This window comes from Heterodontus francisci, chromosome 7 (assembly GCF_036365525.1).
Source record: "Heterodontus francisci isolate sHetFra1 chromosome 7, sHetFra1.hap1, whole genome shotgun sequence".
NCBI classification, from domain to species: domain Eukaryota; kingdom Metazoa; phylum Chordata; class Chondrichthyes; order Heterodontiformes; family Heterodontidae; genus Heterodontus; species Heterodontus francisci.
Genome location: NC_090377.1, coordinates 53,339,800 through 53,357,451, shown reverse-complemented (window position 1 = coordinate 53,357,451; position 17,652 = coordinate 53,339,800). Strand labels below are relative to the sequence as shown.

Genomic DNA, 17,652 nt, shown 5'->3' with positions numbered 1-17,652 from the left:
TATGTCTGTGAACCATGTGTTTTAATGACCTGAGGCAGATCTTTTATATTGCAAGAGATGCATTTTGCAGTAAAGAATCATAGTTTTATTGCACGATCATATTTGTCTTAAATCAGACATTTAAGTTGACTACTGAATTTTTAAAGAACATAATAAAATGCCTGTTTAAAATATCATGCAGTGTACTAATCTAAAATTATATTTTAATACAAAACAAATGCTACTGAAGTTCTCGCCCGCCCAAGATAATTTATGGAGCTGACACAATGGGGAGCAGTGGTGTATGGAAAAATTCACTGAGTGACATTGGACTAAATAACAAGAGTGAGTTATTAGGTTCTGCACACAGTGCGTTTATTTGCCAGCAAACCGCCCAAACGTTTCGTAAACAGATTGTACCTTTTTCTATTTTATTGATTTGTAAACCTCCAGTTGGAAAGATATACCACGAAAGATCTATCGCTAATGCGCATGCTACATATATAGCATTGAATTGGCCAGTGACACACTGTATACTATTTCTGGCTCGTATCTGTACCATCAGTAAAGCTCTGCTTTTATTGTAAATTCTGAAGAGTTGCAGATTTTTTTTCCAGACCTGGCAATAAAAAAGGTGACTGGTGGGTTACATATTAAGTGTTATCTTTAAAAGAGCTAACGTCAGACTGTGTCTTTTTTTTCCCGAGAATTTACTTAACAAAGAATGGATTTCGAAGTAGAATCGTTACGTGGCATTATTCCATACAAGGAAGTGATGGGAACTCACTCTCTTCCTGATCTGGTTTCCTGTGAGCTGGGAATTTTCTCCCCAAGTTCAGCAGTGTTTGCTGAAGGTCAGCTATATTCTTGCTGCTTGAAGCAAAACAAGGAAAACGTATTTTAGATTGACTGAGTTTTCACATGACAGGGGCTGCTGGATTTAAACAAATTCATGTTTTTTGCACAGCTGTGGTTTAGCCACAAATGAGATTCATTTTATAAACACATTCTTTTGCTATGATGTTTCAATTGCCTGCCATATGTTTAAATTTTTAAATCTTCTGACTTGTAGAAAACTGAGTTGGCAGAATACCAAATAGAGAAGGGTTCACTGAGTCTTTTGAAGAAAAGGTGGAAGTCTTGTGATTCAATTGCATCGTCTTCAAGGAATGTTCTCAGTAGCAAGTTGTATGAGTCTTTACCTCAGTCTGTTCCCAGTAATTTGAAGTTCCTGCTGAACAATTCATTCATTATCAGGTTTTCAGACAGTACTGAAGGGCTTTTACATCAGCCCTTCAATAACAGTTTAAAGTCACCGGTCAGCCAAAGCTTCCATCCCAAGAATATCCGTGACAATAATAGGAGTACCGGAGCTGGAATTTCTGAAGACATCCTGTGTTCTGAGACACTGCAACTTACCACCTGAGAATAGTATTTCTACAAGAATGGAAAGTGAGTCAGAAAGAAGAATGGTGAAAGAAACACAGGGAAAGAACATTTCAGCTTCATCACAATCTACACAAGGAACAGAATCTACCCAAAATGAAATTGTTAAGGAAGATCTACAAGCTGCCCGAAGGATTGAAAGATTTGCGATCCCACTGGATGACCTGAAAATGCTGTTTGAGAAGTCAGACACACCAAAGAATAGCAAAAAGGTAACATATTCTTTGTACTATATTCTTCTATTAAGAAAATTACAGAGGATATTTAAACTTGTCATTTCACCAGAATAAAATTGTTAAAAAGGCAATAATATAAATTATTTCAGGCTAACTAGAATCTATAAATCTGATTAAAATATTCAGCAATATCCTGATATAAAATATTGTCACCTGATGTTTTCATACAATAATATCCAGTCAGTGCAGGTGTGGTTGTTTCATGGATGGCTGATTAAAAGAACTTTTTTTTCCACATTGATTTGTTGATTCTAAAATAATTCTACTAATTTGGATTGGCATAATCAGCAACACTCTTCAAAACAATTGACACTTATATCCTTGAGTTAAACAATGATTTCCATATTGCAACTATGCCCAAAGCAGCCTAAATCTGGCCTATAACTCATGTGTAGCAGCAAATTTCACTGTATTTCAACTGAATGAAAAGTTCAATAGTGAAGTAACTTTGTCAGAATTGGTCAACAGTTGGAACTGCAAGTGCCCCAAAAACTACCTTATAATGTGAATGTGAGTCATCAGACTAATAGATTTATGGCTGTGGGTAGACAGATTACATATGTACCCAGTATGCGCCAGACACTCCAGCTTTCTCCAAACATCAAAGAAGCTAATGTAACATATGCATGTCTGCACAAAGCAGGTATTACCGACAAGGTGATTGAGGCAGTGTTATTTGATATGCTTTAGTTTGCATCAACTAGTTGAGCTCCCGTGATGGCTGATGTGATGTCTAGTGTGATATTGAATCACAGAGAGCAGGTTTGAACTATCTGATCCAACCAAGGTGGTGGTATGGCCATGACAACTGGTCTCAGACTATAGTGGGAGAAAATCAACTGGGGTTTCCAATCTTGACCATTACCTTAAGACCCCGGCTGGATATCAGATAAAGGCAGCACTGAATATGCCTGTGATTCTTGTTCCTCAGCCTTCTGATAGGATAACACACTGACACAAATTTTCTCTCCCCTCAGCCTTCTGATAGGATAACACACTGACACAAATTTTCTCTCCAGGCTCACACATTAAAAATGACCAGTGGCCAAATTACAGGAAAGCTAAGGGTGTCCACACAACTGTACCCCACCTGAGTCACTGCTCCTACAAGCAAAGGGTTTAATAGCAGAAAAAAGGGGGAAGAAGTACAAAATATGTTGTGTGATTGCTAACCTTACACTAAAGAGATGATTAAAATGAATACAAGATTGTCGGGTGCACATGCCCGAATTCTCAATATGTGACCCCAATGAATGAAGTTGTACTGTGAGCTCAGATTCATTGAAATACATTTAAAGGATGTTTCCATGTCATTTGATCGTAAGTTGAAACAATTTAACTTTGTATAATTCATAGATGAGGCCTTGTTTGGAATATTGTTGACAGTTTCTGAGCATCCAGCCTTCATTGATTTATTAAAGAGGGATCAAAGAAGAATAATGATTCTGAAGCTCAGATCTAGCTTATGAAGAGATATTAAGAGGTGAACTTGCTTCCATGAGAGAAAAGTAGAGAGGAGACATTATTCACTGTTTTAAAATGCTGAAAGAAATGAATAATGGAGATGTAACTAGATTTTGCAGAGCATGAGCATAGAATTAGCAAACAAGATTAGAAGGCATTTTTTTCTCATATAGAGATAGCTCTGTGGAATACACTCCAAGTAAAAATTGTTGATGCTGTTTTGAATAACTCCTTTACGTCAACAATTTACACTTGCATAGCATCTCTAACATATCAAAATATCTCCAGGTGCTTCAAGAAGGGGCAGGGAGGGTAAACAAACACAAATTAGGAATTAGATATAGAGCTGGAAGCATATGCAGAGCTAATGAGACCAAGGAAAAATGTGAAAACAAGGACAAGAATTCCAAAATTAATGCATTATGGAATGGGGAACTAATGGAAATCATTTAAATGAAGTGAACAACATTTAATGCTGAATAAATATCCAATTTGGAATGTGGGTGATGAGAACAAGTATAGACAAAAATGATCAAATGCTCTATGATGGTTCCTGCATGTCTGGAACCATAGAAATGTCAAGCAAGGAAGTAACCAGCCAGGCTGAATAATGTAAATTGTAAATTTAGGTACTGTGAAGTTTTGTCTGATTACCCTTGAGGAGCTGGGAGAAACTTCGAAAGTCCTACCCTAGGAAATTAAATAAGTTGCTTTTGAGTTCATCATAGAGCAAATAGTGCATGCTAGTGGAATGAATGGTCTTGTTAGGTCAAATGGACCTTTCTCTTTCTGTCTATTTTTAAGTTCACTTGCTCTCAACTGTTCAGAGGCAGCACTTGCAGAGTAGTTTCTACTACAGGCTGTCTTTTCCTCCTAGCTGAACTCGGCAGTCACTTCTAGTGGAATTATGACAAAGAGGGAATAGCAATAAAGAAAGGATGTAGTCTTTATCATACAGTTTTATCCAGCAGTCTTCCATGGCTCTTACACTGGAATGTAATGTAGTCCAGAAAACTGTAGTTTGGCTTTCTCTGGCCTCAAGGCCCCATGTGCAATTTTTAAAAATAACAGTTTCATGCTGCTGTAGAAAAGTAGACAACTGAAAACACGTGTAACCCTACTAATGCCTAATACCTAAAGATATGTGTTCTTTAAATGCTCTCCTCTCAGCAGAATTTATGTTTCACTGATGTGAATTCAATGATTAGAGGATAAAATTTGGTACTGTAATGATTTTAGTAGAGGGCAAATACTACAAAGTCCATACTGGATTCACAGGACAGAATTTGTAATGTAAATAAAGTTGATAAGCAACCCTTAGTAACATTTGAGAGATTGGGTGTATAGTAAGCTGCTGCAATTTGAAGAAATGCTTTCGAGGTTTACTCTCAAACACTTCAAGCCTGAAATAGGTGTAAATGACTGCAAACACAATTAAAAAAAGTTTTTATGTCCTTTTTTAATTTCCTCTTAACCTCCTCTCCCGTCCCTAAAAAGTTAGTTCCCAACCCCACATTCTCCTTCAAGGAAGTCAAAATGTACTGTCGGGATGTTGTTAATGTCAAAATGGACTTTCTGAGACTGACAAACTTTACTTGCTCCCTAACATAAATCTTGAGTGCAAATAGTCTATACTGGAATTGGAACTTTTTCTTTGGTGTTGCAGGTATGCCTGTCACAATTTAAATTTATGTCTGACTAAGCTAACTTTTATAAGTGTGATGCATGACTTATGAGAAACATAAAACAGTTAGAAAATAACTAGCAAACTCCTCTGTGAGAAAGATGAAGAGCAACTATTTTCACAGTACATAAAGGTTATTATTTTTGGCATATAGTGGACCTTTATTGCTTTATGAGCAATGTGTGCTGATTTTTATTTTGTTGAATAGCAGAGCATTGTGGAAAAAGTGAGTAACTGTGTGTGACTTTCATGGCATCTCAGCCCACAGTCTCCCAGGAGGAAAGTCAGAATCCATTTCCTGCACTTAATCACCCAATGCCTACAGTAGCATGTATGAACTGCATTAGCAATGCCAAGGTCAACAGTTTCAATATGCGGAGTTTAATTTTATAAAATCTCGTGATAAGCAGGAGGAAATCAGCTAGGAAAAAACACAAAAATTGTATTCATTATACTTTTTAATTTCAGGAAATTTTAATACAAAAGGATAACACTCGCCTAGTTTCTAGTCCGGGCCAGTTTTCAGCAGGTGAGTTTTGGTGTCAGTTCAAAACTCACCTACTGCAGTGAAAAAAAAGCCCCAAATATTTAAACTCCTGGGCCTCATGTAAGTACCTTTGGCCAACTTTCCACCCATTCTGGTGTAAGTTTGCAAGGCCCAGAGACCACCCACTAAGTTCTGTTATGGCCCTAGTCCGATTTCTTACTGCATTGACCTGCCTTGAAACTGACTGTGCTACCCTCTCAGATGGTCCCGTAAAATTTACAGTCCCAAAAACATCATCAGGCCCTGACATACATGTGTTAAAAAGAATCCCTCCAGCTTTGGGCAGGTCTCCTTACTGCCTGCTCCGAAGAGCAGGTGAAAATCATGGCAGGTCAGCTCCCAGCAGCTCCAGGGCCAGTAAGTGATCTGGGTGATTTTAATTGTTTTCTGACAGATTGATAGGGTTAAAATCAACCTTGTGAACCTATTTTGCAGCATATAATGAATCAAAGAGCATTGTAAATGCCCAAAATGTTTGGTGGCAAATTTCACTTTAGATGAATTTAATCACTGCCCTCCTGTAAGATGATATCTGGAAATCAAAGTGTGCAATGAAATTTTATAGGTTAGGCCTTTAAACATTTGCTCAACACTACGAAGAAATATATCAGTGTTTCTGCAGGAAAATGAAAATGCATTACTTAAGTTATAATGGAAACGTATCATATAACAAATATTTAAATGTTCAACATAGGGCTGTTGCTGCATGAAACATATACTTCATGTCCTTTAGAATACAAAGCACCTGGCTTTGGTCATTGCTGATAACTTGCTAGTAATTACTGGTAGGCTTCTACAATTTTTGTTTGCACATTCCGTCCTTCAAAACATTTTGCCTCTGCCAAAATTGAACTCCAGTTGGTTGTACAAATGTGCTGATTTCTTTGCCGTTCAATTTTTGGCTTGATTTCATGTTTTTACTGTAACTGAATTTGTAATCATTCTTGGTGGGGGGGAGGGGTGGAATGCTAATTTATTGTTTTGCTGCTGAGATGCTAACTAGTTAAGTAAATGACACACAAAGACAACATTCCAGTATTTGCAAAACTAAATGAAAAAGTAGATGTAAAATCAAAGTGCCAGCAGATGATTCATTCATGTTGAATCTGATTTTAAAAATTCCTATCACCTACCCCCAAAAATAATGAAGTAAAAAATCTGGCAACAGATGAGAACAAACTGGATTTTTACTTAGGATATTTCAAAAGGTTATTAAGTATTAGCCTATAGTGTACCATAGGCAGTGGAATCATTTTTAAAAGTATACTTTACACTAGGTCTGACCTGTGTTGGTGAGATCAATGAAAGAAAAGATTTGGAAGTATCAGTTCAGCACTGAGACATGGATGGTACAGAGAAGTTTTCTGCCAAGATATATTAATGGATATATCATAGCATTCCAGCAAGAAAAGGCAGACCAGGAGCACAAAGGGCATGACTTGTAGCAGGCACTACCTCAAGAACTGCTGAACTGCAGCAGTTAGCTAATTATTATGGCTGAGGACCATTTCATGAGGAGACTGATGCGCACAGCAAACATTGTGATTGAGGTATTCCATGTGGCACTTAAGGACTTCAAGAGGAAGGCAAGCATCTACTTTGCCATGTCAATAGTAGGAAAGGATGTCAGTGGATCAAATATTATACTGCAGGGCTTTTTAAGTACCCACAGTGAACATCACAGGAATGAGTCATTTCAGATACCCTGCATTTAAGACAGACATTCTGTTTTCTGCGCAATGAAAGAAGGACTAGAAAAACTCCCCCAAGTCACTTACAACTGCACTTCCAATCTCCTAAATGCCTAGTTTGTGGGCTTCCACTCACCAGAATACTTCAGTTGTTGATCTGCTGAACAACTCCCTCACCTCTACTTGTCACTTACAAAATTTTCAGTCACTCCTATCCTGGGGTGCCCCTGGTATGGCCCCCATCTTCACTTGCTCAAGTCCAAGTAGCACAGACTTGAATGTTTCTGGCACAACGTGCCACCCTCAGCTCCAACATCAAATATAAGGAAATCATTGACTTCTTAGTCACCAGTATTGAGACCATCTATTCAGTTGCCTTTGCATTCCTCCCTTCTCCATGCCACCAAGCTAAACTTCCACCTAGGGTCTCCCCTGCCCTAGTTCTGAACCAATCTCTAACTTCTCCCCCATCTCCTCTCATGTGCACTCTGAACTCTTCTTGTCCATGGGACCTACACCAACTCCCTCGAACCCATTCCCACTAAACTGCTGAGCACCTCAACTTCCCTTTTAGTTGACACTGTAAGTGGTTCTCTCCTTAGGGGCTGACCCGCTCCATTTCAAAACAGCTGTCATCACACACTCTCCTCAAAAAACCCACCATCAAACCCACTATCTTTACAAACTATTGCCCCATCTCCAACTTCCCTTTCCTTTCCAAAGTCCTAGAATTTGTAGTCACTTTCCAAATCCATGCCCAGCTTTCCTGCAACTCCATGTTTAAACCTTCATGCAGATTTCTGGCCTTGCTACAGCACTGAAATAGCCCCAATAAAAATGTCACAAATGACATCCTCTGTAAATGTAACAAATTTTTTCTCCTTGTGCTCCAAGATATGTTTTAAATTGTTCATTCTTGGGATGTTGGGGTTGCTGGCAAGGCCAGTAGTTATTGTCCATTCCTAACACCCTCGAGAAGGTGGTGGTGATGCACCTTCTTGAACTGCAATGTCTGTGGTGAAGGTATTCCCACAGTGCTCTTAAGGAGTTCCAAGATTTTGAAATGATGATGAAGGAATGGTTGTGTGACTTGGAGGGCTACTTGGAGGTTTAGGGGTTCCAATATGCCTGCTGCCCTTGTCTTTCTAGTCTCCAGTTTAAAATAAATAATCCGAAAGCAAGTTTACGGCAAGGCAGGACAGCTCAGCAGCATGGAATGCCCATCCTGTGACAAGTAGGAAGTCGTGGACGTTTCACGTGGTCTAAACAATCACATGTGCAGTAAGTGTCTCCAGCTGCAAAAACTTGAGCTCCGTGTTTTGGAACACGGGCGGAGGTTGGAGTCACTGTGGTGCATCCATGAAGCTGAAAGCTACATGGATAACACGTTTAACAAAGTGGTCACACCGCAGACTAAGAACGTGCAGGCAGAAAGGGAATGGGTGACTGCTAGGCTGTCTGGAAAGACCAGGCAGGTAGTTCAGGAGTCCTCTGACTCTATCTCACTCACTAACCAGTTTTCTGTTTTGGATACTGGTGAGGGTGATGGTTCATCAGAGGAATGTTGCAAGAGTCAGGTTTGTGGCACAACAGTGGCTCAGCTGCACAGGTGTGGGGGAAGAAGAGTGGAAGGGCAATAGTGGTAGGCAATTCGATACTTAGGGGAACAGACAGGTGTTTCTGTGGTCGTAGAAGTGACTCCAGGATGGTGTGTTGCCTCTCTGGTGCCAGAGTCAAGGATGTCATGGAACGGCTGCAGGACTTTCTTTTGGGGGAGGGTGGACAGCCAGAGGTCATAGTCCATATTGGCACAAATTACATAGGTAGAAAGAGGGATGAGATCCTGAAAGCAGAATTTAGTGAGTTAGGAAGGAGATTGAAAAGCAGGACATCTAAGGCAGTATTCTCAGGATTACTCCCAGTACCACGTGCTAGTGAGTATAGATATAGGAAGATTGAGCAAATGAGCATGTGGCTGCAAAAAATGGTGTAGGAGTGAGGGCTTTAGATTCCTGGAGCATTGGGACTGGTTCTGGGCAGGTGGGACCTGCACAAGGTTTACACCTTAACAGGACCAAGACTAATATCCATGCAGGGAGATTTGCTAGTGCTGTTGGGGAGGGTTTAAACTAGCTTGTCAGGGGGTTGGGAAGCTACAGGGAATTCGGATATGAGAAAAACAAAGCAGGTTATGGGAAGTAGATAAGCTGTAAATGAAAGTGCAAGGCAGCAGAAATAAGTGCTAGAATCAACCAGGGTAAAAATGCAAAATAGTTTTAAAAAGGCAGAATTAAAGGCACTCTATCTAAATGCCCGCAGCATTAACAACAAGGTAGGTCAGTTGATGGCGCAAGTAGAAGTAGACGGGTATGATTTAATTACCATTACAGAGACATGGCAGCAGGGTAACCAAGACTGAGAACTGAATATTAAAGGATATTCAACATTTAGGAAGGACATGCAAAAAGGAAAAGGAGGTGGGGTAGTGCTGATTATAAGGGATGGGATCAGTGTATTAGTGAGAGGGGATCTTCGATTGGAAGCACAGGATGTAGAATCTGTTTGGGTGGAGCAAAGAAACAGCAAGGGACAACAGTTATTTGTAGGAGGGGTTTACAGGCCACAAAACAGTAGTGGTAATGTAGGACATGGTATAAATCTGGAAATTAGAAGTGCATGTAGCAAGGGCAATGCAGTAATCATGGGTGACTTCAATCTACATATAGACTGGGTAAATCTAATGCGTACCAATGCTGTGGAAAAATAAATCCTTGAATGTGTCTGAGGTGGTTTTCTGGAGGAATATGTTGAGGAACCAAGTAGGGAATGGGCTATTTTGGATTGAGTATTATGCAATGAGAAAGGGCTAATTAATAATCTGGTGGTAAAAGAACATTTAGGGAAAAGTGACCATAGTATGATATAAGGTTCCGTTAAGTTTGAAAAAGATGTAATTCAATCCGAAACTAGGTTCTTAAATCTAAACAAGGACAATTGTGAAAGTATGAGGAGCAGATTGACCATGGTGGATTGGAAAAATACATAAAAGATTTGACGGTAGATAGGCAATGGCTAGAATGTAAAGATTTAATGCATGGTTTTCGAAAAAACATATGTTCATTTAAGGCAAATGAATCCAATAGGGAAAGTGAGTCAGCTGTGGCTAACAAAGGAAATTAAAGATAGTATTAGATCATAGGAACATAGGAGTAGGCCATTCAGCCCATCAAGCCTGCTCCGCCATTCAATACAATCATCCACTTCAATGCCTTTTTCCCACACTATCCCCATATTCCTTTATGTCATTGGTATATAGAAATCTGTCAATCTCTACTTTAAACATAGTCAGTGACTGAGCTTCCATAGCCCTCTGGGGTAGAGAATTCCAAAGATTCACAACTCTCTGAGTAAAGAAATTTCTCCTCATCTCTGTCCTAAGTGGCTTCCCCCTTATTTTGAAATTGTGTCCCCTGGTTCTAGACTCCCCAACCAGGGGAAACATCTTACCTGCATCTACTTTGTTTATCCCTTTAAGTATCTTGTAGGTTTCAATGAGATCACATCTCAATCTTCGAAACTCTAGAGAATACAGGCCCAGTTTCCCCAATCTCTCTTCAGTGGACAGTCCTGCCATCCTGGGAACAAGTCTGGTTAACTTCATTGCACTCCCTCTATGGCAATAATATCCTTCCTAAGGTAAGGGGACCAAAACTGCACACACTACTCCAGGTGTGGTCTAACCAAGGTTCTATACAATTGAGGCAAGACTTCGCTACTCCTGTACTCAAATCCTCTTGCAATAAAGGTTAACATACCATTAACCTTCTTAATTGATTATTGCACCTGCATGTTAGCTTTCAGTGACTTATTGATGAGGACACCCAAGCCCCTTTGTACATCTACACTTTCTAATCTCTTACCATTTAAGAAATACTCTGCACCTCTGTTCCTCCTACCAAAATGGATAACCTCACATTTTTCCACATTTATATTCCATCTGCCACATTCTTGCCCACTCACTAAGTCTTTCCAAATCCCCTTGAAGCCACTTTGCATCTTCCTCATAACACACATTCCACCTAGTTTTGTGTCATCTGTGAACTTGGAAATATTGCATTTGGTCCCCACATCCAAATCATTGATATATATTGTGAACAGCTGGGGCCCAAGTACTGATCCTTGTGATACCCCACTAGTCACAGCCTGCCAATGCGAGAATGACCTGTTGATTCCTACTTTCTGTTTTCTGTCCATTAACCAATCCTTAATCCATGCCGGTATATTACCTCCTATCCCATGTACTTTAATTTTGCTAACTAACCTCCTGTAGGGGACTTTATCAAAAACCTTCTGAAGATCCAAGTATACTATGTCCACCATCTTCCCTTTATCTATTCTGTTAGTAATATCCTCAAAAAACTCCAACAGGTTTGTCAAAAATGATTTCCTAATTATAAATCCATGTTGACTATGCCCAGTCAGAGCATTATTACCCAAGTGTCCATTTATCACATCCTTTAGAATAGATTCTAACATTTTCCCTACGACTGATGTAAGGCAAACAGATCTGTAATTCCTTGTTTTCTCTCTCCTTCCCTTCTTAAATAGTGGGGTGATATTTGCTACCTTCCAATCTGCAGGAACTGTTCCAGAACCTATAGAATTTTGGAAGATGATCACCAATGCATCCACTATCTCCATAGCTACTTCTTTCAACACTCTGGGATGTAGATTATCGGGTCCCAGGGACTTATCAACCTTCAGCCCCATTCATTTCGTCAATACAACCTTCTTACTAATACTAATTTCCTTCAATTCCTCATTCTCCCTAGTCTCCTGGAACTCTAATTCTGGGAGCTTTCTTGTATTTTCCTCTGTGAAGACAGACACAAAGTAATCATTTAGCTTCTCTACCATTTTTCTATTCCCCATTATAAATTCTCCTGACACTGCCTATAATGGACCCACATTTGTCTTAGCCAAATGTTTCCTTTTTATGGAAGATTTTACAGTCTGTTTTTATGTCTTTTGCTAGTTTACATTCATATTTTATTGTCCCTTTATCAGTTTCTTGGTCCTCCTTTGCTGTATTCTAAAATGCTCCCAATCCTCAGGTTTACTACCATTTCTGGCAACTTTATAGGCCTTTTCTTTTAATCTTATACAATCCTTAACTTCATTTGTTAGCCATGGTTGACTACCTTTACTTTTGGGGTTTTTGTACCCTGAAGGAATGTATAGTTGCTGTAAACTGTGCAATAATTCTTTGAAGACTATCCATTGTCTGTGCACTGTCATACCTTTTAATGTATTTTCCCAATCCACCTCAGCCAATTTGCCCCTCATACCTTCAAAAGGGGAGGCTTATAAAGTTGCCCAAATTTGTAAGCAGGAGGATTGAGAGATCATACGAACATACGAATTAGGAGCAGTACCATAGTCTTCGGCACTCACCACAAACCCCTGCTACCAATTCTATTCTCCTGCACAGCCACACTCTCAGGCTGAACCAGATGGCTTCAACCTCAGTGTCCTATTTGAATCCGAGCTACCTCCATCTCCTTATCACCCACCTTTACCTTGCCTCAGCCAATCTTCTGCTGAAACTCATCCCTGACTTTGTCACCTCCACTCTGAACCAGTCCAATACACTTTTGGTCAGTCCTCCATCCTCCATGCTCTGTAAATATCAGCTCAACAAAAATGCTGCCCAAATTCGCTCCCTATCTCTGTAACCTCCTCCATCCCTGCAACCCACCCCAAACTCTTTTTCATTCCTCCCCTTTGTCAACCACCTCCCTTGGTGGTCTCTAACTCAACATTCATTTTAGTTTGATAATGCCTCGATGGAACTCCTTGGAACACTGTTCTATGTTAAAGGCATTACATAAATGTAAGTTGTTTTTGTTCTTACTGTTAATAGAGTATGGGCTGGATTTTCGGCGGCGAGCTCATAAAATGGCAGCCCACCTGTGCAGGCTGCATGCCGAAGAGCCGCTGCGATCTCCCATGCAGTGGCTCATTTAAATAGCCAGGATGACCCACGCCCCCCAATCACATGGAGGGGGTGGGCTGTCTGTCCCCAGCAATGGCGTCAGCTGCCTGTTTGCAGGCGCTGGCACCATTTTTAAAGGGCAGCTAGCCCTGCCGGCTCATTTAAATTTTTAAAGAAATATGCCCCCCACAAATATACAATAAGTTCCTAATGCCCCTTTCCCACCCCCAATAACATTTGCATTAATTATTTGCCCTTTCTCCCCCAAAAACACCTTTTAAATGTGACCTTCCCCCCCCCCCCCACCCAGACTGCACAAAGTTTAGAGTTCACCCTTTCCCACCATCCCTTACACCCATCATGTTTACTTGAACACGTCTCGACCTCCCCCCCCCACCACCCCCGCAGAAAAGGAGCTGGGATCCTACAGTTAACTTTTAAAAAGCTGGCAGCCAAGATGTCCACCATAATTTGCATCTGAAACACTTCACATTCCAGGACATTGAACTGGAGACACATGCCTAATAAAAATTCCATCCAGGACAATGCTTTGGCTAACTGAGTAGATTATCCATATCATCCTTGTTAGCGGGACATTCAAAGTCATCTTCAGGCATTCATGAGTGGAGCCATCCCTCCAGGGGATGAACACTGACAATACCACCTGGGGGAAGTTAAGGTTTTAAACTATGGACATCATTAAAAACAAAGGGGATTGAGAGGACCATGTGACAGTCACCCCAGGCTGTGCAAAACTTGGACTTTTGTTACACACAGTAGACAAGCTCCTGAGACTTTGGCTGGACATTTTCGTTGGGTGGGAGGTGCCACTCACTGGCCGAAAGTCGGTGGCGAGCCCGCCCGCTGGACCTCTGGAGCCAGACCGGGACTTTTCACTCCCTAGGTCTTTAAGTGGTCTGGGACGGGACTTCCACCTCCTTGAGGCAGGAAGTCCCACCTCATAGGAGCTGCTAGCCAATCTGTGGGACTTACACCCAGCCAACACAAGAAGGTGAAGGACGGCCCGGTAAAGGAGATAAGTTTTTAGGTCCTTGCTGGGGCCCAATCAGTCGGGCCCCGGCAAGGCAAGGGAGGGGTCGGTTGGGGGGGTGGGGGCTGGTGGGGGGTAGTGTTGTGCGTTAGGGGTGGTTGGAGCTTCAGGGACGGCCCTCTGTTGTGCACAGGGTGCCCAATCAGGAGGGCCCCCCACCAGCCTGCAAGAAGGCCACCTGGTTTCACCCTATCACTCTATTTGTGTGTATGATTCTTCTGTGCTTGTGTGAGTGAAAGTGTAGCATAATTTTATTATTTTATCTAGATCGGGTTTAGATTTTTGTTAAATACAATAAACTCACCTCTTTCTTGTTTAAACTCAAGAAAACCTATCCGATTGGTTCTTTTGTGAACACAACAAAAAAAAAAGGTAAAATACTCACTGAAGTGGTAAGCACAACTACTGTTTAAAAAGGAATAAAACCTGTTGTGGTCAAACAAGAGGAAGGGCAAAAGGGGAGCCTTTCAACACTTCCTCACCTAATCCTAACACTAGTATAAATGGGTGAAGGACAGTCATTCGTAGTTCAAAACTGCATTCAGGTCCTATGTACATTATAGGTCCTCAATTTTTCTATTGCAAGTGCAAAATGTAAAACAGGACCCAACCAAAAGTGGCAGCAGCCAGACCTTCTTAAAATCAGCCCTTGTTTTAATCTTTTATTTTCCCTTTGCGTGACATGTTGATATGAACTATTATTAAGTGTTCCCCCAGTCGAGGGTGTAGTATTGGTGGATGGCTGCATAGCAAACTGGTAAGCTGTAGGGAATTGACGAGATCTGCCACCTTTATCCACAACTGCAGACCTCCAATGCCATAAATCTGTATTTTCTGTGGGCTCGTTGCTTTTTGAGGTGGTACATGCTCACTTATTCAGGGGTACAACTGCTGTTACCATAAGTGTTAAAAAACTGCACCTTTGGTGATCCATGTATACCTCCTGCTTTGTATTTGCATTTACACTTCCAGTAAAGAGATGCAGGTAGGAATGAGTGCTGAAACAAATACTTGTTAAAATGCACCTATGTTATTTCACTTATTTTCTACCTCCTTGGTTCAAACGGTACAGTAAAAAGGAGAGTGGCAACGAGTATTTAGTTTCTATGCACCGAATTAGCTGAAAAATTCTGAATAAACCCAATATTTTGTTACAGAAGAGAAAATGTTTTGTTTTGAGTTACCTGGAACAGAATGTTTCATCAATGCTTCAGGTGACTGAATAGAAGCATTGCAGTTTTTAAGTGTTGTATTTAAGTGCCTTCCCATCCAGGAGGGCAGCGTGTCCCGAGAACTGACTATTATTTGAACTCAGAGCATTATATTCTGGTAAACAATCAATGTTTAAGCCATCAATTATCCCAAATGATAGCAAGCAGGTCACATAAAGTACTCTATTTATGTAATAGAAACTGCAAGTAAACCACATGACTTTGTGTGCAGATAATTTCTTTATGCATGGAAGTTTCCAATGAACACATTGGACTTTGGACGAACTGTTTGGCACTTAAATAATAGCTCTGGATATATTAACAGCTGTATTTTTTTCTACGATTAATGTGGAATTTTTAATACCCCAGGTTGCAGGGTCATGTAAATTGCATAATTTTCCTCATTATGTTTGGCCATACAGTAATGAATTTCAAAGTAACATGCTTACTGTCCTGAAAAAAGAAAATGAAAAAAAGCTTTTTTCTAGTCTGCCTATATTTTTGCAATTGTGATTCAGTAATTAATTTCTGAAATGTATTAAATAATGTAATGAATTGTTAATGTGTGACCATTACTGTGGCACTCTCTTTCTTGGTCAAATTGGCTAATTTTATCTGCCCTTGCTTAATAGCAATGCCAAATCACACTTGTTTTCTAGGATGCATTATTAAACATACACCCTCCAATTGTAAATAAAATATGTGATACCTCCAATAAAACACTAATATAAGTAACTGAACTAAACACCATTATGCATTTTTGTTTGGGAACTCTATCAACGTTCAGATTATTTATTTAAAACTTTGCATCTTTGATGGCTTACAATACTATGTTTAAAGTTATATAATAATGCTGTTTTTGAGGTTATTATCTATCACTAAATTCAGAATGTGATGCCAGAAAATATAATTCCTACTGGTATGGTAATAATTTTAATTCTGGCTGTATACAATATCTAACTGCTTTGTACAATTCAAAAAAAGAACGTGCATTTATATAACATATTTCACAATCTCAGAACCCCACCATGCACCCCCCGCCCCCCCACCCAAGTGTTTCACAACCAATAAAGTACTTTTGAAGTGTAGTCACTGTAATGCAGGAAATGTGACAGCCAATGTGTCCACAGTAAATTCCCACATACAATGCGCTTTTAGCAATGTTGGTTGACGGATAAATATTAGCCAGAACCCCCTGCTCTTCTTCATGTAGCACCACAGGATCTTTTACATTTACTTGAGAGGACAGATGGGGCTTTGGTTTAATGTCTCCTCCGATAGACTCCCTCATTTGTGCACTGAAGTGCCAGCCTGGATTAAGTGCTCAAGTCTCTGGAGTGGCACTTAAATTCATGATCTTCTCGCTCAGAGGTGAGAGTTTTGTCACATGAGCCAAGACTGGCACCGATGATGTGATATGTTTCATTGGTCAAAATTATTAATAATCAGGAGACTTAAATATTGTTTCATGTGGATCCTCAGAGACAGACAATGGCAAATAGCATGGGTTTAAGATGATGAAAATACTGCGAAAAAATAAAAAGTAGGTGTTGCAACATATTACATTAAGTAATGCTAGATGTAGTGTGTACCACAACAATAATTTGGCTGGAATATAAAGGAAGCGATCCATTTTTTTTCTTATTTACAAAGTGAGGAACATCAATGTTGAGAAACTAAATACCCTCCATTTTAGACCCTGATGTTGTGCCTGTTTTACAGAGGCCTAAGCATCCAATATGCTGGGCAAAATGCATGTGCACAAGCAGTGACAGAAGTGCACCTCCCACCTTATTGTAAAGACTGAAGTATAGGTGTCGAGGGCCAGCATCTGAAACATATGCAAATAGGGGGTGGAGGGTGGGGTTTAATGCCTGTTTCTGGACACTTTCCTGAAACTGGGCTGTCCTACATGCTGTGTTCATGATAACCATATCTACATGGGGCCTAACCAGTAGTCCTTGAAGGGGAGTGAGACTAATATAAAAGGGATAATGAAAAATAGTTCTGGTAACACTCATTGAAAATATTGGTTTGTGTATTTCTCAGCTTTGTTCAATTGTAGCAGATCTAGACAGATTGTCACAGCCATCTTTTCCATGTGTAGCAAATACTGACTTTTGATTCCAATTAAAATACCAGAACTCTTCTTTATTAGGGGTTTTCCATAAAATATTAAAACAGCCAAAATTTCTGTCATTTTAATAAAGTGATTTGAGTTTAATAGGCCATCTGGTTAAACCATAGAATTCTTCACTGCTGCCAAACATTGATAAAGACACAGATGTTCTCTACATCTTCAATATCTAATTAAACATGTTTGTTCAAGTGAAATATTATTGGTTGCT

At 40.0% G+C, this 17,652-nt stretch overlaps 1 protein-coding gene across 1 annotated transcript in view; it reads left to right on the top strand.

The window, feature by feature from the left end:
* Positions 1-414: 414 nt before the first annotated feature.
* LOC137371989 (xin actin-binding repeat-containing protein 2-like) overlaps positions 415-17,652 on the top strand; it is a 129,165-nt gene continuing 111,927 nt past the window's right edge. Inside the window, exon 1 of the mRNA XM_068035206.1 lies at positions 415-1,637. Coding sequence (XP_067891307.1) covers positions 1,425-1,637 — 213 coding nt within the window. The 5' untranslated portion in view covers positions 415-1,424. The remainder of the gene's footprint in view (positions 1,638-17,652) is intronic.